This window comes from Acomys russatus, chromosome 5, assembly GCF_903995435.1.
Source record: "Acomys russatus chromosome 5, mAcoRus1.1, whole genome shotgun sequence".
NCBI lineage: Eukaryota > Metazoa > Chordata > Mammalia > Rodentia > Muridae > Acomys > Acomys russatus.
This window is the reverse complement of record NC_067141.1, coordinates 61,879,441-61,902,613: the sequence shown is the minus strand read 5'-3', so window position 1 is coordinate 61,902,613 and position 23,173 is coordinate 61,879,441. Positions and strand designations below refer to the sequence as shown.

General features: G+C 38.2%; 1 protein-coding gene across 8 annotated transcripts in view; it reads left to right on the top strand.

The window, feature by feature from the left end:
• Hpse2 (heparanase 2 (inactive)) overlaps positions 1 to 23,173 on the top strand; it is a 686,746-nt gene that overhangs the window by 413,315 nt on the left and 250,258 nt on the right. For 3 of the 8 annotated variants that reach the window (XM_051146597.1, XM_051146594.1, XM_051146591.1), the window contains one exon: positions 5,362 to 5,533. The exons of the other annotated variants lie outside the window; for them this stretch is intronic. In XM_051146597.1, coding sequence (XP_051002554.1) covers positions 5,362 to 5,533 — 172 coding nt within the window. The remainder of the gene's footprint in view (positions 1 to 5,361; positions 5,534 to 23,173) is intronic. 8 annotated transcript variants of the gene reach the window in all.

Below are 23,173 nucleotides of genomic sequence, written 5' to 3'. Positions count from 1 at the left end.
AGTCAACATTTTCTTTCATTGATTTTTTTTCTCATTTTAATTGCTTCTTTTATTTTTAGAGATTATAATATAATTACAGTATTTCTCCCATTCCCTTTACTTCCTCTAAGCCCTCCCATATACCTTGCTGTCTTTCAAGTTCGTGGCCTCTTTTTCATTTAAGTGTGTGTGTGTGTGTGTGTGTGTGTGTGTGTGTGTGTGTGTGTGTGTGTATCTCCTTTCTGGTCTTTATAATGTCACTTTTTTATATATGTTTTCAGGGCTGATCGTTGGGTATTGTGAAAACAGTTGGTATGTTCTTCCCTGGAGAAGCCTCTTTCCTCCACTCAGCATTCCTTACTTGCCTGCGCTCCTTTGTTTAGTGCTGAACCCTCATGGATCTCCCTATTTACTTTGACATGACCTTATTCAGCTCATGTTTAGATAGTCATGTTGGTGAGATTTCTTTCTTGTGTGTGTGAATGAAAAGACTGGAGCATATTGGGTCTCACCTTCTATTTCTCTCCATCCCGTTGCCTTGAGACAGGTCCTCACTGAAGTAGAAGCTTGTCTTCTTTCCTGATAGGCTGGGTGGCCAGCAGTTTCTCAGATCTACTTGCCTTCACTCTGCAATTCTGGGTACAGACATGCACAGCCATTTTTATTACATAGGTGGTAAGAATTTAAACTCAAGTCTTCTCGATTGCCAACTATTCTTGCCTCTTAGGCATCTTCCCATTCCCTTTTTCATTTCTTTTTTCTAAGTTTTTCTTTTTTTAAAAAAAATCATATTGTAATATATTTAGCAGGAACATATGCATTCTATTTCTTCATTAACTACACAGATTATTACATGGGGACAGATCATTGGTTTTGATAATATGAATTTTAATTTCATTTGATGATTATGATAAAGCAGAGACCCTCAGATTTGCATGCTATGTCCATGGAGTTGTCATTTGGGTATTATTTTTTTAATTCATGTGTATTGGTGTTTTGCCTGTAGATATGTCTGTGTGAGGGTATTGTATGCCCTGAAACTGGAGTTACAGACAGTTGTAAACTGCTGTGTGGGTACTGGGAATTGAACCTGGGTGCTCTGGAAGAACAGCCAGTGCTCTTAACCTTTGAGTCATCTCTCCAGACCACTATTGTCAGGTTTTTTTTTAAGTTACATATTGGATTCAATGCCAAAATAGTTGACAGAATAAATATAGAAAGCTCTCTTGATTCTGATTTAGCAGTAACTAGGAAAGAGGATGTTCACGTACCAAGCTATTTATCATAGCAAAAGTGCAAGAGGTTTCCCCTGTGGTTATTTTTTTTTAATATTTATACAAATATTTTGAGCCTGTTTTTCTCTCCCTGAGCTCCTCCCAGATTCTCCTTAACCACTCAACTTCATGTTTGATCTTCCTCTCTTTCTCCTCAAAACTTCACAAACATAAACACCAACACAGCAAAAGACAAAACGAAAAGAAACCAAAAGCCCACACAACCCAAACTGTTGATCAAGGGATATACATTGTATGATTTAAAGTATGAGGTTTATGTATATATTAGTATTTCTCTAGTTAAAAAGTTGTTCTGCATGCCCTGGAAAACAAAGTGTATCCTACTATTGTTAGGTGAAATGTTCTGTCAACCAGACAGGCCAAATTAACTTATAGTGTTACTCTAATCTTCTACCCAGCTTATTGAACTATGTGTCATGACTTTACATGGAGTTATATGACTGAATGTGGGGGTCGAGAAATTTTACCAACAGCAAATTTCTGAATATGTGATGACTGAGAATTATTTCAAAATTATCATTGTAATATACTCTGACAACAGAAACTTTAAGGGAAGAAGTTTAGATTTGCAATTCCAAATTATAACCCATCATTGCAGGGAAGCAAGGCAAGGACATTAAACAGCTATCCACAGTCAAGAACAGAGAGAGAATGGGTGTGTGCATTTCTGCCACTCTTCTTATTCCCTTCACTCTGACACAAACAGGGACTCAAACCCTAGAAGTGGTGTCATCCACGGTGGGTTGAATCTTACCTCATCAATTAACGTTATCAAGACAAAACATGCCTACAGGCCAGCCTAACCTAGGGTAATTCTAGATAGTGTCAAATTGACAAATAAAACCAACCATCACAAAAATCAAATGTGCTGATCCAGGATGTTCTGGTAGCACTCACTGTGTTGCATCACATGACTTGGTTCTGCATACGTGCTACACATGTTTTGTACTATACTTGCCTTGGTGCTAGGCAACCTGAATGCTGCCTGTTACACTTCAGCTAAGATGAGAATAGTGTATCTTATAAATTTCCTCTGAAATACACAGAATTTTGCTCTTACATAAAACCATTGATATAATCATTGTGGAAAACAAAGACTACCATTTTTGTGACATCACTCCTCAGATGTAAGTATCAAATGAGTAATCTCCAGACTGGATTGTGTTAGAAAAATTGGTTTAAAACCTAATATTTGAGGTTCTTACTTGAGTTTCAATTTTAAAATTATTAAGTTAATTCTGTGATTAGGAAGATTTTTCAATAATTTTCTGAAATGGCCCCAAACATACTTCTGACATTTTGTGCTTATATTTATACAAAGACGAATTCTAAGTATTGATGATTATATAATTAAACAATCAATTAACTCTGAAAACATTGAAGATACCTATCCTCTTCAGGATCAAATATTCATCCAAACTTTAATATGCTTGTTTACTTATGTAAATGGGTTCTTTATCAGCATGTATGTCTGTGCACCATGTGAGTGCAATGCCTATGGAAGCCAGAAGAGGGTGTCACGTCCCCTGGGACTGGAGTTACAGATAGGAGTTAACAACCATGTGATGCTGGGATTGAACACTGGTCCTCTTAAAGTAAGCAGCCAGCGCTCTTAACCTGAGCCACTTTTCCAGTCCACAAGGTTTAATTCCTATGTAAAATAAACACGTCGATATATCTCTTTAGTATGTAATTTGCTTTCATCTTAACAACTAGTAAAACTTTTAAGTACCAAAGAATCAAAATTGTCTTCTTTTGTTGTTTTATGCATTTGTTATTTTATGTGTTTGAGTATTTACTGAAATATGTGCATGGAGGCCAGAGGAGGGCATGAGATACCCTGCAACTGATATTAAAGATAGTTGTCAGTTGCCATGTGGATGTTGGGGACCAAATTCAGGATTAATGGAAAATATGAAAATGGAAAATTACTGATTTATCAAATAAGCATATAAAGAAACTATACAAATCAAATGAAACTCTTGAACTGAAATATTTTATTACATATAGGAAAACAAATGAGATTAATAACTGAGTTTTCAGTAACAATAGAGGTGAGAAAACATAGGGATAATATATTCAAAATTCTATGAGACACTACACTGGAGCAAAGTTTCTTTGTTAATCTGGAATTATTACTGCTTGAAACAGACAGTGAAGTGTTAATTCACTCCATTTCCATGTGACCTCATGCATCTGTATAATCACTGATAATAATAGAGAAATTAATTTTGGGGACTCTGTGCTTAAAATTAATTTCTCTATTATTATCTTTTATTCTTTTTAGCTCTTTGAACATATCTATAATTTTGAAGTTCTTAATTGCTGAACAATCTAATATTAGAGGCTTCAAAGAGCTTATATTGACTTCTTTCCCTTTCTTGTATGTGGTAACACTTCCCTGTTTCCTTTTCATACCTCATGATTTTGTTGTTGAAAGTAATGCATTTTAGGTAATATGTCAGAGAAACACAGAATTATTAGTTGTCCATCTCAGAGGTTGGGCTTATTCCTCTTTGTTTAGTTTTTTAGTTACCAGAACTAATCCTCTAGCCTATCTCTCTTGCATCAGGTAGTTACCGACATCTCCAATTAAAACACTCATTCTTTAGGAGCTGGAGAGATGGCTCCATAGTTAAAGAGTTCTGTCTGCTCTTCCAGAGGACCCGAGTTCAACTCTGGCATCCACAGAGTGGCTCATAACCACTTGTGGCTCCAGTTCCAGAGGTGTCTGACACCCTCTTCTAGCCTCTGAGGACACTGTGTGCACAAGGTACACAGACATACATGCAACAAAGCACATAGTAAAGGTTGTTTAAATTAATCCTTCAAAGATATTATTAAGGTCAACTACCTTGAAGTTATCTTTGCATTGATATAACTTAACGATGAACAAATACTTCATCAGAGTTTGTGCTTGCTTAACTTGAGCCAGAAAGGCAGGGCCAGTAAACATGCTGATGAAAGGGGAGCACAATAAAAACTTAGGTTGTAACCTGCTTTCTTATGTCTAGGGTTCATATCCTTGTGGGAGTATATAGGTAGCCAACGCTCTCTACAGTTCCTTCTAAATATATGCAGCCTTCAGTACTAAAGGGTGTATAAGAGATATTATTAATTTTCATTGTGGCTGTCTTGTTTCTCAAATTTTCTTTTAAAATATAACGTGAGCCTGATAATCTATGCTTTGTTCCACCCAGGATCACAGCTTCAAACTATCTGAGGTGGTGGCTTTGGGGGGCTCTTGTGTCAGCTACCACAAACGCTAAGAGCTCCTGCTTTAGGACTCTTCATATCCTTCCAGTGCCAAAACAAGAGAACGTGGTTTTGCTCAAAATTATTTCACTCAGCTATTTTGTTACCAATGAATATCAAGGGTGTTTTTCCTAACTTTCTGTGTAATAATCATTTAAGAAGGTAACCCTTCTTGTTATTTCTATTAGTTTCCTAGACTTCGCAATAACAAATTCTGACTTAAAACAAAAGAAAATGTTTTCATTTACTCTTTATGAAGGCAGAAGTCTAAAATCAAAACATCAGCATGGTTGGCTTCTTCTGGAAGCTCTGAAGGAGAGTCTACTCCATCCCTCCCCCCTAGCTTCTGGAGGCTGCAAAATTCCTTAGCATGGCAGCATCTCTCCCAGCTTTGTGTTGTGTTTGTCATCACACAGCGTTTCTCCCTGTGTCTGTATCTGAAGGTCCATTTCCTTTGTGTTACAAACACAGCAGTTATAAGACGTAGGGCCCACCCTAAGACTACATATTAACATAACATCCTTGATGACTCTAATTCCAAATTAGGTCATCCTGAAGATCTCGTACACAAGTCTGGATGACGGTATTCTACGAAGCATACCGTTGTCACACATAATAGCATTTGAAAATGACTACGGTCTCTGTTGTGAATCAGGTGATGTTTTATGAAAGTAAGTTTGGAAATGAGTGGAGCTGACGTTACTAACACGACTGTTTCTGTTTCTTAAGATAACTTATATCCTCTTTTGTTATTTTATTCATGCTAGTAAGAAAGGGGCTGGCAGACCCTTGCTCTTCTCCATTCTAATTTGTATGTCTGTTTTTAATCTAGAGCCAAATAACTATCGGAGCATGCATGGCCGGGCGGTAAATGGTAGCCAGTTGGGAAAGGATTACATCCAGCTGAAGAGCCTGCTGCAACCCATCCGGATTTACTCCAGAGCCAGCCTGTATGGCCCCAATATTGGACGGCCCAGAAAGAACGTCATTGCTCTCCTAGATGGGTAGGTCAGATTATTTAGCTCTCTTACAGAATTGCTCATTAAACATAGTAGAATAAAGTATTTGCTATTTTGAATTGCTTGCCTGTCTTCAGCTCTATGAAGAAAGGAGAGGTTTCCTCATAGTGGTTTACTCCTAAACTCTTCAACAAACAATAGAACTCATTGTGAGGGCTTCTGGAATTGAGAGTAGGAAGAAGCATATCTTAGACTCTAGGTGGCTTGAACAAAATGTACTATTTGCAAAATTATCATTTAATATAGGATTTCATTGAATTGTTTCATATTTTCAAAAGATTGGAAAACATTACAAATATTTACAAATTAAAGTAAAACTGAACTAATACTTCAGTAGCAGACAGCCTGTATGATTGTTATCACTTGCTTGATTTTGACTGATCTGACTAACATCTTTTGTGTGTTGGTGCAAAACATGTTGGCTGTTTTCTAATTCAGCTCTGGAAATGGGCCAGCCTTGAACTGAATAATGGATATGTACATGCAGATTTGGTCTTGTTACACATGAAAGAAGTGCCAGACCATGAATTTGTTGCCAGTAAATAGGAAAAATTAAAGTTAAAGACATTTCTTGAGCAACAGCTAAGCTCTAAGTAATATGCTAGAACTGATAATAATAATAAACAAAACAGATATCTTCTTTGCCCTCATGGAGTCTTCACTAAGCTAGGAGAGGCATACAACAATCATGCGCAGGACAGTGTGTAGAAGCAGTACATGGTTGTATTAGTGACTATGAGTGCTGTGGCTTAATTGAATTAGGGAAGTCATGGAAACATTCCACTAAGAAGTGTAGCATAAAGAATTATTAGTTGACTACACAACATGAGAAGTGAACAGTCCCAGTGGTTATTTTTGCTTCTATAGTTGTAGCATAAAAAGCATGTACAAAGACCTGGAGGATGAAAGCTGGGAGAGCTGTGTCCTATCGGACCCTGCAGGCACAATGAAGGACTTCTGTCCTTTCTAATTGCATTTGTGATGACAGGATGTTTAAGCTGGAGAAGGAGATTGTTTGTTATATATTAATTTTTTACATTTATTTTTTATTATAATTTATTCACATTACATCTCGATTGTAATCCCCTCACTCTTATCTTCCTGTTCCCACCCTCCCTCCCATGAAATTTTCAACAAAAAAGAACTAAATTGCTCCTGAGAAAGAAAAGGAAAGAAGAGAGGGTTTAAAAAGTAGTTTAGGTAAAATTCACTGACATATGTACAGAAAAATGCCTAATATTAAACTTCACCTTGCTGATGTTGTTGCAACAAAACTCCCCGTGCCTCCCACAGACATTAGTAACTTGTCTATGTCCATACGCTCAAATCAAGGCTAAGGTCATCAGAAAAGAAGCTAATCCTATGAGTCATGGAAACATGTTCAGGAGACCTGTTTTTCTTTCTTTTCATCTCTGTTTATGCTTGCACGACATTTCTCTAACCACCTGGGCTTGGTCTACATAGTCTTTGGAGACTATCTTATTCAAATTGAACTATAGGGATAACCATCTAAATGCCACATATAACATGTGACTCTCCCAGCTTCCTTGTTCTTATTCTTGCTTCAGTTAAATCTTGACTTTGGGCCTTGATTCAACATATATCTATGTTAAGCCTCTCCTGTTCTACTGTGGCTCCCTTTAATTTTAATTATTCCTATTTACTGGCAACAAATTCATGGTCAGGCACTTCTTCCAACCCTGTATAACAAGATCAGAGCTGCGCGTACATATTCATTATTCAGTTTGATGGTGGCCCATTGCCAGAACTGAGTTAGAAAACAGTTAACATTATGCTTTGCACAAAAGATGTTTTTCAGATCAGTCAAAATTAAGCAAGTGATAACAATTCTACAGACTGTCTGCCACTGAAGTATTAGTTCAGGTTTACTTTAATTTGTGACTGTGGTTTTCATGCTAAGAAACTAAGTGTAGATGTCAAAAGTATCATTTAATAAGTGTGATGAGATTAGGGTCTCTGCTAGAGATATTTGTTAATTTTGGACATTTTTAGCACAAAACTGAGACTTAAAGCCATAGTAATAGAGGATATATGTTGGCATAAAAAAAGAAAAGAAAGAGGGTTTAGGTGGCCAGCCAGGGGAAGCTGCATGTCTAATGAAGTCAGAAAACTGGTAAGAGCAGAAAGATTGAGGCTCAGGAAGAAAATAGACTTACAGTAGAGAGAGCGCTGGCCAACCAGGAGGATGACACAAAAGTGTCTTTTGGATTTGGGCAGCATATAGATTGTTTATGACCTTGAGAGACAGTTCAAGAGAGTGAGGGCTGAAGGTGGATTGGAGTGGTTTGCAGGGTGGAGAATAAGAGAGAGCAGGCAATGAGGTGTCTAGGAGTACTTAGAACAACATGCGAGGAAAACCAAAGATGACCAAAGGGAGATGTGTCACCCAGGGAGACGACTCTCTCCTTCCTTTAACTCGGAATGAAGTAAAATAGGTTTGTAGGTGAGGGTATACCCAGAGAGACCGAGGAGGGCATATAGCCAAATTAAGACACCCTTTAGAGTTAGAAGAAATGGACACCAGAATGATTTGCCTTCTGTAGAGGACAATTCTCCCATGGTGGTAAAAGGTAAGAAACAAATAGTTTTCTGCATTGAGATGTTTAAAAAGTCATATTTATGCAGAAAATATGATACCCACTATAATAAGTGAAATTAAAATGTTGAGTTTATATACATGATAGAAATTAAAGTGCATGTAAGCTAGTATGTTGGGAATACGATGAGAAACACAGTGATGAAAGAGAAGAAATTGTGCTGTTATCTGAATATGAAAATTTCCTTCACATGCTCACGTGTTAAAGGCTTGCTTCCCACATGGTAGCACTGTCTTAGTAAGTGTGGGAGTCATTAAGAGGTGAGGTCTAGTTACAGGAATTAGGTCATGGGGCAATGGGGGTCTGGTCTTAGGAGATATAGCCTGCCCTGGCCCTTTCCACCGTGGTATTCTGTTTTACATCAGGCTATAAGCAATGGGGCCAACAGCCATGGACTGAAGCCGTAAACCCACATAAACCCTCCTCCTCTAATGTATTTCTCTCAGGTGTTTGTCACAGCAACAGAAAATCTGACTGACAAAGCATGTGGCCAGGGTTTTGTAGTGGCAAAGGGTAGGTTCTACTTTCTCCGTATCTAAACATGAAATCTTAACAGAAAAGAGAGAAAAAGTCTTTGAGGGCAGAGAAAGAAACTGATGGACAAATTTATTTTCTTTTATGTGCCAAAATGGGGATTTACTTTTCCTAATATATGTATGTGTATGAAATATGCAGAGAAATCAAAATAGAAAGAAATGTCCCAGAAGCATAATCAATATAACAGAAAAGTAAGCACTGTAGCTTTTCCCATCTTTCTTGTTATGCATCTTGTTACATAGATGCAATCACTATAGAGACATCATTTTGAGCACTGCGGTTTTAGTCATTGTTTCATATGGCCCTTATTTCTGCATACTTTGCACAGTTTTCATTCATAGTAGAAATTCCAAAGTCTATCTAAGCATCCTCCCTCTATTGGGCATTTGACCAGTTGCCAGTTGCTTGTAATGTAGTACAACTATAAATATCTTTATACAAATAGATTTTTAAATTTTTCTTTTGAATCATATCCTTGACGTGTATCCAAAAAGTTGAAATTCTGGGACAAAAACTGTATACTAATTTTTATGACTTTATATTTGCTGCCAAATTTCTTTTCGGAATGATTTCACTAGGTGAAAGACAGTGGTGTATTACTGTGTCATTTCCAAATATCAAACAACAGTGAGCACTGCAGTGTTATTAATTGACTTTGTTTAAATGAACACATGATCATTTGCATGCTTGTTTATATTTGAATTTGTTAACTTCAAGAACAGCTGGATATTCTCCAACTCTTTGTTGTTTGTTGTTTTGTTTCTTGTTTCTCTGATTTTTCTCTATTTATTTATATTCAAATGTGTGTGCACGCACATGTGTGTGTGTGTGAGGGGGGTATGAATATGTATACTTGCCTATATGTGTGGGACTGTGCTCAGCTGTGAGTGAACATGTGTCGGTCAGAGGTCAACATCCAGTCTCTTCTTTTTGTGCTCTCCTTGGTTGGTTTGTTTATTTTGCTTGTTTGGGGTTTTGTTTTGTTATTTTGAGACAAAGTCTCTCAGTGAAAATGGTGGTAGCCATTTCTGCTGGACTGACTGGCCATGGAAACCCTAGAATCTGCCTTTCTGCTCCTTATACCCAGCTCTAGTATTTCAGATATATGCCTCAGTGCCCATATTTTTTTTTCAGTGCCCATATTTTATGTACGTGCTATGAGCCAAACTCAGGTCCTCATGCTCCACTTTACCCAGTCATCATTTGCCTGTATCCCAGGCTATTTTTTAAATTATTTATCTTTTTTAACAAAATGAGTAATGCCCAAAAAGAGTAGATGGAAAGAAATAATCAATCAATCTCAGTACTGAAATCAATGAGATAGAAACAAATAAACAAGACAAAAGTATAAGAATCTATAAAATTAAGAGTTGGTTCTTTGAGAAAATCAATAAGATTGACAAACCTTTAGCCAAAATAACCAAAAGGCACAAAGAGAAGACTCAATAAAATTCAAGATAAAAAGAAATTACATCAGATACCTAGAAAATTCGGAGAATCAAAAGGACTTGGCTTAAAAATATGGAAAACATAAAACAAATGGTTGAATTTCTTGATATGTATGACTTTGCCAAAGTTAAACCAAGATGAAATAAAAAATTTAAACAGACTTATAATCCCTAGTAAAATAGAAGCAGTAGTTAAAGTTTTCCAACCAAACTAAGCTCAGGGCCAGATGGATTCAATGTATAATTCTAACAGACTTTAAAGAAGAAATAATGCCAATACTCCTCCAATTATTCACAAAGAAAAACTGGAGACACATTTCCTCATTGTTTTTACAAAGCCAGTACTACGATGATACCAACACAAAGGCCCAACAACAAAAATAATATTAAAATTAAATTAAAATAAACCAATCTCTCATGGGCATAGATGCAAAATTTCTCGATGAAATATTTGCAAACCAAATTCAAGAACACATAAAGAAAATTATTCACCATGACCAAGTTGTCTTCATCTCAGAGATGCAAAGATGGCTCAGCATATGTGAATAAATAAATGTTACCCACCATATAAACAGAATTGAAAGAAAAAAAAAACCACTTGGTTGTCTTATTACATCATCTTGTTAGGTCTTTGACAAAATCCAGTATCCCTGCATGATAAAAGACCTGGAGAGAACAGGCATGCAAGGGAAATACCTGAACATAATAAAGGCAATTTACAGAAATCCCTTTCCAACATCATCCTAAATGGAGGGGAACTCAAAGCATTTCCAACAAAATCAGGAACAAGACAAGGATGTCTACTCTCTCCATACTTATTTAATATAGTACTTTAAGTCTTAGCAAGAGCAATAAGACAACTATAGGAGATCTAAGAGACAAAGATAGGAAATGGTGAGAGAGAGTCTCTGTGTTCGATGTTATGGTGTATATATAAAATACTCTACAGACTCTACTAGAGAACCCCCACAGCTGATAAAGATTTTCATCAAAGTAACAGGTACAAAATCAGCACACAAAAACCAGTAGCCTTTCTATATACAAATGACGAACATACTGAGTAAGAAATCAGGGAAATAGTACCTTTTACAATGCTAAATGAGCAAGTGTAAAACTTGTGTAATAAAAATTTGAAGACATTGAAGAAAGAAACTGACGGAGACACCAGAAGATGAAAAGATCTCTCGTGCTTATAGATTGGTAGGGTAAATATTGTAAAATCACCAAAAACAATCTACAGACTCAATGAGATGGAATCAAAATTCTAACACAATTTCTCACAGAAGTTGAATAATAATATTAATAAAATTATAAATTGTTACAAATATTCAATAATATTAAACTTCATATGAAAACACTAAACCCAATCTAGCTAAAGCAATACTGGATAATAAAATAACTGCTTCAGCTACCACCACGTATGTTTAAAGTTGTACTACAAGGTTATAGTAATAGAAATAACGTTGTCATGAAGACAGACATGTTGATTGAATTGAAGACCCAGAGCTATGTGCACACATCACAAACACCTGAGTTTTGAGATGGAGGCTGTTTTAGACTCGGTCTTTCCCTGAACATTTACTCAGGTAGCCAATGAATACTTACATTTTGAACTTCTTTGTAGCATTCACATCCATCTTCATTTATTTTTAATTTAGACCTTGTCATTTTTCTTTTTAATAATCTGTCTATATCTGTTCTCAGAGTCTGATAATTTCACCATGTAGATTTCTGAGTCATTTTTAAGTATGACATTTAGTCAATTCAATTTTGCTTTAACTTTAAATTTTTTCAGATACACTGACTCTTGGCCTTTAGTGTTTCTATCTTCCTAACTTCCAATCTAGTAACCAGCTGACTCCATTATACAAACTGCCTTCAAGTATGCCAAAGTATTATAAATTTTGGAAAATGCCACATTCTGTTTTACCTGTGTGTCTTTTTGTTTGTATAATTGTTTGAATGACCATGTTCTTTTTCTCTTTAACCCCAGATCTTTTCCAATATATTCAGGTCAGATTTTGGTGATCTCCTCTGATCTTACACGGCATTTTTTCCCTGCTCTAGCATTTAACAAATTGATGATAATGTGTTTGTTTACATAGCTGCCTCCTATAATAGACCATGAATTATAATCTAGATTTTTCTGCTTTATATACTTAGAACTTAGAAATATAGTAGGTGTCACATTAATGCTTATTGAAAAAAATCGTATCTGTCTATATACAAATAACTCTAAGTTTCTATGATGTGAAAAATAGTGTGCATGAATTATAATTTTGAAGCATTATAAATTGTTAGGCTATCATTTAAATGAATTATGGTGATTTTATAAATAATAATAGCTTTAATGCTGTAGACCCACACCAGCTTTTGAAAATAGGAATATATAAGACTGCCTCCTAGTTAGGATAGGAAATGAGTTAGGGTAGAGAAAAGATTCTTGTGTTTCCAGCATCAGGGAATTGCAGGTTTCTCAGAAAATGGGACACACTTTTAAAATGTTTGCTTTATTGTTTTCATGTTCTTGATCAGGACCTGCGTGGTTCTAGACATTGATTTTTTTTTCAATCAAAACAAGTGAAGAATTATTCTTTAGGGTCATATCAGTTTCATCTGTTTTTCTTCTATAAACTTCTATTGCCATCTATGTGATAACATTTATACTAATTCATTGCTTTTCTACTTGGCGATATGTGTTTCTTGCTTCAGAAGTTCACTGTAATTGCTTTGTCTTGTGTTGATGAATATGCTATGCACACACTGTAGAAATCCCAGTCAAAAGAAGTATTAATTGTAAATGCTTGTTTATTTAATAGTTAAATCTGTGCCTGTGATATAGAAAAGCATTGCAATATCATTTGAAATAATACTCAAAAACGACAGGCATAAGAAATCAATAATGTAGAAGAAAAACTAAACTGAGTAAGTATAGGCAATTAACCTAGGAGGAATTATAACTCAAGATCAATATTTAAAATATCTATACTATGGTACCCTATATGTATATGACAAGATATGCACAGCAAGATATTGCACTTATAAATTTAAAATATATTACTATGAAAACATGTAATCAGTACAAATAAAAACATTTAAATTAAACATACTCTTTCTGAAAATAGGTTTAGTAAATATGTAGGTTATGTGCGTTAGTGACTAACTCCAAGCCACTAATAATGCATCAGTGTCACATTAAGGAAAGAAACATAAACACAGCCCCTTGAAGTCACTTAGCCAGGGAGTCTAGATTTGAATCCTTTGCTTTATGCTCCCTTCGTCTTCTATCCTGACTGTCTTGCATGAGTCTGAATCTGTGAATCTGTACCTGTCTGAAGGTTACCTTGTGAATCTGCTTGCCCTGAGCCTGTGTGTGTCTATGCCTATGCATATATGTCTGTTCTATGTGTGAGTGGCATCTGTATGTGCTGTGTGTGTATGTATCTGTGTCTGTGCACGCGTGTGTGCGTGCGTGTGTGTGTGTGTGTGTGCGTGCATGTGTGTGTGCGCATGTGTGTGTGTGCGCGTGTGGTGTGCGTGCATGTGTGTGTGCGTGCATGTGTGTGCGCATGTGTGTGTGTGTGTGTGTGTGTGGTGTATGTTTGTATCAAAGGCTTTTGCTCTGTATTTACTGAATAACATAGGAAGCATCCTATGAGGAAAGGATGCTCTTTTACAGAGCTTTACAAGGGATTAAGTCACTGGCTCCAACAGATCCCAACGGACTCTGATTTAAAAAAAAATCATTACTTATCAACAATATCCCTAAGTGTTGCTTTCAACCTTGATGGTACATTTTGGGAAATTGCTTTCAACTTCTATATTTGCTGTGTTCAGCAAATGATCCACATGTATTATTCTGGGTTGGGAGCATGGAAGAGTAGTACCTTATGATGGAAGCTATGCATTGTCTTAGGCTATAAAAGCTAATTGCACGGAAAACCCAAGGGAAGCAAAGTTGATTGCCACATTGTTCTCTTAAAGGCAGGTTAAACAAACAGTTTGATTGCACAGTAGGAGAGAAGTCTTTACAGCTTAAGTGACCTCAAGGTGTGTCATTAAGTCTGGCTGTGAGGTTCAGCAAAAGTTCCAGTCTACTAGAATATAAGAGGTATTTTCAGAACATTGCATCACCACAAATAAGGGTTAGACAATGCTTTCACTTTGTTCTGCTATAACAAGAAGCCTAAAACTGGATAAGAAGAGGAGAACCATCCTTCCTCACAGCTCCACATATTAGAAAGTCCAATACTGAATACAGATATTGATTTGGATGATATATTGCAGTAGGACGAACACAGTGAAAATAAAAAGAAATTATATTTGTTAAAATTCAGAGAATTCATCCCTATATCAGGAGCATTATTATTCATCTTTTCCTTCCAATCTATTCACTACCCAGTTTATAGAAAAATATTCTTTAAAAGATACAATTCATTTGATGTCAGCCACCAACACTTCTGGTGTTCTTAGAATAACTGGTGAGCTTCTTATTTTATTTTTGTCCACAAGACTCCACAGTTAATCTGGCTACTCCCTAGCGCTGTGCTTATCATCCGCCAAGCTCCGGTTTCCCTCACCCCAGCCTCACTACCTCCAGAGCACTCAGTCTGCCACGTGGCTGGCTCTTCTTACCCTCTAGAGGCCTTCCATACATAACCTATTAGTTCATTTTATATTATTTGTAACTATATTTACAATTTGTTTACCTACTGGTCGTGGTTTATAAATTGTGAAGGTGTAAAGAATCTCTATTGTATTTACTTTGACAAATGGCTCCTACTTAGCTTCTCACATTTGTTGAGTAAGTTTGTGAGTGAAAAATGTTTATATGATGGATTACATTGATGGATTTCCGTATGTTAAACCATCCCTGCATGCCTGGAATGAAGCCTACCTGGTCATGGTGAATGATGTCTTTGATATGCTGTTGTATTCGCTTTGCGAGAATTTTGTTGAGTAGTTTTGCATCAATGTTCATAAGAGAAATTGGTCTGAAATTCTCTTTTTTTGTTGGATCTTTGTGAGGTTTAGGTATCAATATGACTGTGGCCTCATAGAAGGAATTTTGTAATATTCCGTCCATTTCTATCTTTTGGAATAGCTTGAATAATATCGGTACACAACAGGGACATATGCTCAGCCATGTTCATAGCTGCTTTATACATAATAGCCAGAACGTGGAAACAGCCTAAGTGTCCCACAGTAGAAGAATGGACTAAGAAACTGTGGTATATTTACACGATGGAATACTACTCAGCTATTAAAAACATGGAATTCCCAAAATTTGTGGACAAATGGATTGATCTAGAAATTATCATAATGAGTGAGTTCACCCAGAAGCAAAAAGAAACAAATGGTATATACTCACTTATATCAAAACACTAGTCCAAGGGATACGTACCATGAAAAACTTTACTTACCAAGAAAGTGGGTCAGAGGAGAGGACATCCGATTGAGACTTTAGGCAAGAGTAGCATGGAAGAAAAGGGAAATAGTAGGACCCACAGGGTCCTGGAAACCTACAAGAAGAACTTTATGACAGGCAGATCTGGGTCCTGGGGTCCTCCTCAAACTAAGGCACCAGCCAAGGAGAATATAGGCAGTAAGCTTCGAACCTAGCCGACGGACAGGATATTCTCCACCGTTGAGTGGAGAGTGAGATCTGACTCTCACACGAACTCTGGTGCCCCTTTTCTGACCATGTCCCCTGGATGGGGAGACCTGGTGGCACTCAGAGGAAGGATAGCAAGTTACCAAGAAGAGACTTGATATTCTAAGAGCATATATAGGGGGAGGAGGTCTCCCTCAGTCACAGACATAGGGAGGGGAGAAGGAGAGAAATGGGAGGGAGGGAAGAATGGGAGGAACAGGGGAAGGGCTAACAATCAAGATGTAATATGAATAAATTAATAAAATTAAAGAATGAAAAAAAGTAAGCTACCAGCAGCTATACTAGGTTTTCGGCGTAATCGTCTAATCTGAAGACATGGGATAGCATACAGCCTATCTTTCTGCTCCCAAGGTCACAGAGAGCTGTGGAAAACTTTCAGATTAGAACAATGGTGTATAAGAACAGAACTGGGAAGCAAATATGGTCGAAATAGAAAAATTGACTTTTTGTATCTTGAATTTCTATCTTTGATTATGAGTGATCACTAACATGCCTACTGAGTATCTGACACTGGTGGATTTCTGTGTATGTGTGAATGGTGATGGAAATTGCTTCATGTTACTTTAAATATGTTTGTGTTGTGACTTTTTTGAATCACCAGGAACTTATTTTAATTAAAAATTCTTTTTCATACAATTATATTTATTATGTTTTCCCTTCCACCAACTCTTCTCAGATCCTCCCCCACCTGAGGTCATTCTCCATCTTTCTTTCTGTCTCCTCTTTGTCTTTGTCTCTCTGTGTGTCTCTCCTTCCCTTTTCCTCTACCTGCCTCCCCCAAAAGCAAAAACCCCCACAAAATAAATTAGAAAACATAAAGAAAAAAGACAAAATTACCAAAACAAAACAAATGAACAATCCATTAAAAAAAAACATGGACCTTGAGCCTGTTTGGAGGTTCTACATGGGAGCCCAGTACTAGCATACCTCTGACCTAAAACTGGTCCTCCTTTACTCAGGGAAGGTTGTCCTCTTTGACCCAGCACCCAGCTTCAGGAGGAACATGCATGGAGTGGTAAGGGAGGAAGGGAAAACCCTGCCTAGCCAGCCAGATCAGACGAACCAAGCCTGGGTATCATTGGGGTGACAAAATGAGCACCATGGATTTTTTATATTAATTAATTAATTTTTTTACAACCTGGTCATAGCTCCCATCCATCCTCACCTTTCAGTTCCACCCTTCCTTGCTCTTCCTCCATCCTCCTCCCCTATTCCTCAGAAAAAGGGAGCCCCACCCCAACATCCACCCCAGTTCATCAAGTTCTGTTCCTCTGTGGCTAGCAAGGCAGCCCCACCAGGGGGAAGTGATCAAAAAGCTGACAATGAGTCCATGTCAGAGACAGCCTCTCTCCTCTTACCAGAGGACCCATATGATGCCTGAGCTGCCCATCAGCTACATCTGTGCAGGAGGCCTAGGTCCAGTCCATGCATGGTCCTTGATTGGTGCTTCAGACTCTACAAATCCCTCTAGGCCTTTGTTAATTGGCTCTGTTGATATTCTTATGGAGCTCTTGTCCCTCTAGGTCCTTTTATCCTTCCCCCTACTTTTCCACAAGGCTCCCTATGCATCACCCAATGTCTGGCTGTGAGTCTCAGCATCTGTTTCAAACTGCTGCTGGGTGGAGCCTCTCAGAGGACAACTCTGCTAGGCTCCTGTCTACAAGCATTGCAGAGTATTGTTAATAGTGTCAGGGGTTGGCTCTCTCACATTAATGGGTCTTAAGTTGGGCCAGGCATTGCTTGGACATTCTCTCAATATCTGATCTACCTGTTCTATCTTGCTCCCTGCATACCTCTGTATCAGCTTCCATCTACTGCAGGAGAAAGCTATTCTGATGTGGGTTGAGTGTGACAGTGGGCATAGCAGTATATCATTAGGAGTCATTTTCATTCTATGCTCCTTAGCAGAATAATAGTATTGAGTTTCCTCCTAAGCCCATGATCCATCTAGTCTCAGGTTCTTGGCATAAAGCAAAATATACCAAACTATTTTCTTAAACTTAAAATTAATTTTGACCTTCTAATTGTAACTTGAGGCCATGGGAATAAGAGCTTCCGTGTCTTTTGGAGCAGTCAATTCTTCAGATATGTTATAAGCAAAGAATGCAAGCAGAGAAAATTATAACATTGGATATTTCTTTATTGCCACATTCGTTACGGACATACATCTTCTCAAGGGTGGCAGTAATTATTTCTGAGTACCTTTCAGCTCTAACATTTTAAAATTTAAAGTAGTAAGTTTTTTATTTAAATTTTTTATTTTTAATTTATTCACTTTACATCCCAATTGTAGCCCCTTCCCCAGTCTCCTCCTGGTTCCACCCTCCCTCTCCCTCCCCCCTTCCCCCTTCCCTAGTCCTCAGAAAGGTGGAGCCCTGTCATCTGACCCCAGCCTATCAGGTCTCATCTGGACTGCCTGCGTCTTCTTCTGTGGCCTGGCAAGGCTGCCCCACCAGGGGAACTGATCAATGAGTGGACACCAGAGTCCATGTCAGAGGTAGCCCTACTCCATATCAGGGGACCCACAAGAGACTGACTGTGTTGCCTGTCTACTACATCTGAGCATGGTCTTTGGTTGGTACATCAGTCTCTGCTGCCTCTGCTGCCCCACCCTCATCCAGATTAGTTGGCTCCATTGGTCTCCTTGTGGAGCTCCTGACCCCTCCAGGTCCCTCTATTCCCCAACTCTTCTGTAAGATTCCCTTTACTCCACCACAGAGTTTGACTGTGAGTCTCAGTATCTACTTGGATCTCCTGCTGTGTGGAGTCTTTCTGAGGATTTCTATGGTAGGCTCCCTTCCTGTTCCTTCTCTCAACTGCTTCCAGGGTCTATTCTGTTTGCCCTTCTGAATGAGACTTAAGCATTCTCCCTAGGGTCCTCTTTGCTATTTAGGTCTGTGGATTGTAGTGTGGTTATCCTGTATTATGTGAATAATCCTCTTTTAAGTGAGTATACCATATGTGTCTTTCTGAGTCTGGGTTACCTCACTCAGGGTGATCATTTCTAGTTCCATCCACTTGCTTGCAAATTTCAAGATTTTCTTGTTTTTGATAGCTGAGTAGTATTCCATTGTGGGTCCTCATGAAACTGAGAAACTTTTATAAGGCAAAGGACACTGTCGACAGAATAAAACAACAGCCTACAAACTGGGAAAAGATCTTCACCAACCCGACATCCAACAAAAGGATAATACCCAAAATATATAAAGAACTCAAGAAATTAAACACCACCAAACCAAATAATCCAATTTTGAAAGTGGGGTACAGAGATAAACAGAGAATTCTAAACAGAGGAATATCAAATAGCCAGGAAACACTTAAAGAAATGCTCAACATCCTTAGTCATCAGGGAATGCAAATCAAAACAACTCTGAGATTCCATCTTACACCCATCAGAATGGCTAAAATCAAAAACTCAAGTGACAGTCATACTGGTGAGGATGTGGAGAATGGGAAACACTCCTTCATTGCTGGTGGTAGTGCAAACTTGTACAACCATTTTGGAAATGAATCTGGAGCTTTCTCAGGAAATTGCGAACAATGCTACCACTGCTGGGCATATACCAGAAAGATGCTCCAACACACAACAAGGACATTTGCTCAACTATGTTCATAGCAGCTTTATTCGTAACAGCCAGAATCTGGAAACAACCTACATATCCCTCCACTGAAGAGTGGATAAAGAAACTGTGGTGCATTTACACAATGAAGAAACTTAAATTGGTTGTTTTTGTTTTGTTTTGTTTTGTTTTTGTAACATAAACACATGGGATTTCTCTTGTGCGGGTCAATACAGAATAATGGTAGAGAGTACATTTTGAACTAGGTGAGAACTGAGTGTCTACTGACTCATTAATCTAAGAACCCCTTTAATCTCTGCAGTTTGTAAAGTCAAACTATGAGTGATGCCTTGTCCATTTATAAAAAATAAATGAGGTGATGAATGGAAAGTGCTTAGCATAGTTTCTGGCATGTGTTGACACCCAAAGAAATGACAACCACAATTGCTGAGAACGGATGCATTTTAAAGATGAAAATGTCAATTTTTAGTCTAGGGCCTTGTTACATATGACTTAAATGCAGGCTCCTACCTAGGCAGTAGGTAACTGAGTGAGGAAGGAAAATGAAGACAAGCTCCATAAGGCCATGTCAGGATCATGAGGGTGATCACAGTTCTAGTGCCTGCCTGGAAAACTTGCTTCTGCTGCTTTTTCTCCTGTAGCAGAAGATGCCCAGCTTGGACAGTCTGGGGTAATTGTTACAGTGCTCTTCCTAATAATCGTCCTGTTTTATTTCAACTCTGAAAGCATTGTGTGACTTCAACAAACTACAGGACAGAAAAGAACAATGTGTTTCTCTCTTACTTCTAAGAAAAGGATGTACCTCTTTTGCCTCTAGAGAGAAACCCAGCTTGTTCAGCGCTCATTAACAGGGAAGCACTGGCTACTGCCCACGGCTGTTGCTCCCTAGCTGACAGCTATGTTAATGATGACCCAGAGCTCCAGCTTCTCTCTGCCATTTATTATTTATTTCCTAGCTAGAGAAGGAGCCTAATTGCCTACCTGAGTCCAGGCTTAGGAGTTATGGCTAGTAGGAAGACGCCTTTTCTCTATGGTTAGCATCAGAGAGGTCAGCAAGGGGCAGGAGTTTGAAAGAACACGGGAGGAGTCCAGAATCCCAGGATGGATGCTTCGAGTTAGCACTTTAAAACTCAGGTAATCTTGGGAAATATTCTTCGACATTTCTTTCTTTTCCTCCTGAGCCTTGTTCTTACAATTTTACTTTCTCCTCCAACAATGCTCCATTTTCACAGGAACTGCCGAGACTAGAATCTGTCAAAAGTCTAGTCCATTCTATTAGTTGCTTTTCTCAGTTGCAGTGATCTAATTTATTGGATAGGCAGCAACTCGAGGAAAGAAAATTTTATTTTGGCTCAGGGTTTGGGGTCTGGTCCATCATGGCAAGAAAGACCCGATGCTCATAGCATGAGACTGTTCACATCTCCAAGCGCTAGGAAGCAGAGACAGGACAAGAAACAGGCCACTAAAGCCTGTCCCAAGACACCCACTTGTTCAGCTAGCTGCCACCTCCCAAGGTAGCACTACCAGCTAGGAACTAAGTGTTCGAGCAGGAGCCTGTATGGGGAAGTTTACATGTAACCATAAAACCCGCCAGCTGCTTACGTGTTGCACGTTCAGCGATTATGAAAATGCAGCATGATTCTGTTTTCATTAGTTTATAGCCACTACAGAAAATAATGGATTTCATTATGCTATTTCATGCTTTTTGTTATATACTTTGATTATAGTGACCCCTTTTCCCTCTTTTGTCCCATCCCCACTTATGCTTGTACCCTTCCTCATCCCAAATAGCCTCACTTCTATGTTCAGGCCTTTTCCTGAGAAGAAACATGTAAGGCTTATGTTTTGGATTCTGACTTATTTCCATGATGATTTCAGTTCCATCCATTTTTCTGTAGGAGACATACATATTAGTCTTCTTTAGGGCTCAATGAAGTCAATTCATCATGTATATGCCATATTCCTCTACCCACTTGTCTGTTCTGGATATCAAGGTTGATTCCATAACTTGGCTATTGTAAAAAGCCACAGAAAATATGGTTGTGCTGGCATCATACTTTCCTGATACAAACATAGACATGCACACTTAGATTCTTTATGTATATACCCAGGAGTGGGATATCAGATAGTTTTGTTTATATTTTAAAAGCTTTCATAATGGTTTTCTTAGTGGTTATACCAATTTATATCCCTACCAATAGCATTTGCGTCCCTTTTCCTCATCCTTCCTACCCATGCTCCCTCTGTCTTTCCCTTACCTGCTCCTCTCTATGGGACAGTTTCTTACACTGTGTTTCAAACAGTCCTGAAACTCACTATATAGTTAGGTCGTTCTCCTGCAGTTGATCTCATGGAAGTTCTCCTGTATTGGCATTTTTGTTTATTATCTTAAGGACTGCTATTCCAACAGGGTTAAGATAGAAAATCCGTGTACTTTTGATTTGCATTTTACTGATGGCTTAAAGCATTATCTTTCATCTATTTGTGATCATTCGTACTCCTTTTGAGAACATGTTCAATATGTTTGCACACATATGGACTTGAAAATGTATGGATATGAGGCTTAAAGATGGTTAATTTTTAGAGCTCTTAATTCCAGCTTCCAATTTATTGGAGTATAAGTTTTTGATATTCTGTGATGCTTTTCCAGATATTATTGATTTCTGTTGCATACTCAGTTTTCATTTCTGTCTCCTAACTTCTCTCTTGTCCAGCCTGATTAGTTGTTGCTGTTGTTGTTTGTTTTGTTTTGTTTTGTTTTGAGGCAGGGTTTTCTGTGTAGCCTTGGCTGTCCTCGACTAACTTTGTAGACCAGGCTGGCCTCAAACTCACAGAGTTCTGCCTGCCTCCGCCTCCTGAGTGCTGGGATTAATCTAGCCTGATTCTTAAAGTTCCAGTTCAGACTTGCCAAACCAGAATGTGTGGAGCTGGAACCCAAATATTGTCCTCTCAAGCAAACCGCCAAAGAATCTTGGTACTTCAAAATATGTGAACCACTACCATGTGCCAGCAGAAACAGGTTTTATTTGTTTTGTTGATCTAGACCTGTAAATATTAAGATAACAGGCCATAAGCAGCAAAGGGATCCTCATGGTCATTAGCGTGTACTATATTGTCTACTGCCCTTGTTTCTGCACCTGTGTTTCTCTCCAATCATCACAACACTGTTGTTGGGCAGGAGCTGTTCTCACCATAGGAAAATGAACCTACCCAAGTTCACATAGCTAACGACAGTGCTGGATTCCAAACAGATAGATACCTGTTGTCCTCCTGGATCCAATGGATTTCTCCTGTGTGCAGCCATTTCCCTGACTTTTCATCTTTTAAACTAAGGATGTTATAAACCGTCCAGAGAAAAAACTATCTTCACTTGAGGCCCACAGCATTTGCTCTCGCTCACTCAGCTTCTCACCACAGCTTCAGCTCCTGAAATTTTCCTTCCTTTATGAAACTCATATCGTTATCCCGAGGCATTATTTCTTCCTCCCCACCAGTTTCTGCAGCCAGACGAATCATTCAAGTCAGTTAAAGCGCTGTGCTTGAATCCAAGCCTGTATAAACCTCCTCAGCAGCACTGTAGACTGCCAAGCCATGCCTATCATATATTTCTTAGCCAGCCCCTTTCAGTTCTAGCCAGAACCTTCCAGATGTATTGCAATGTTTTCCTCAAAAACCCTGTTCTCCCAGCTTTGTTATTCTCTTACGTGTGCTTCTTTCTGTTTCAGACATTGCATTACAATCTCCCCTCCTCAGCCCCGACTCCCACT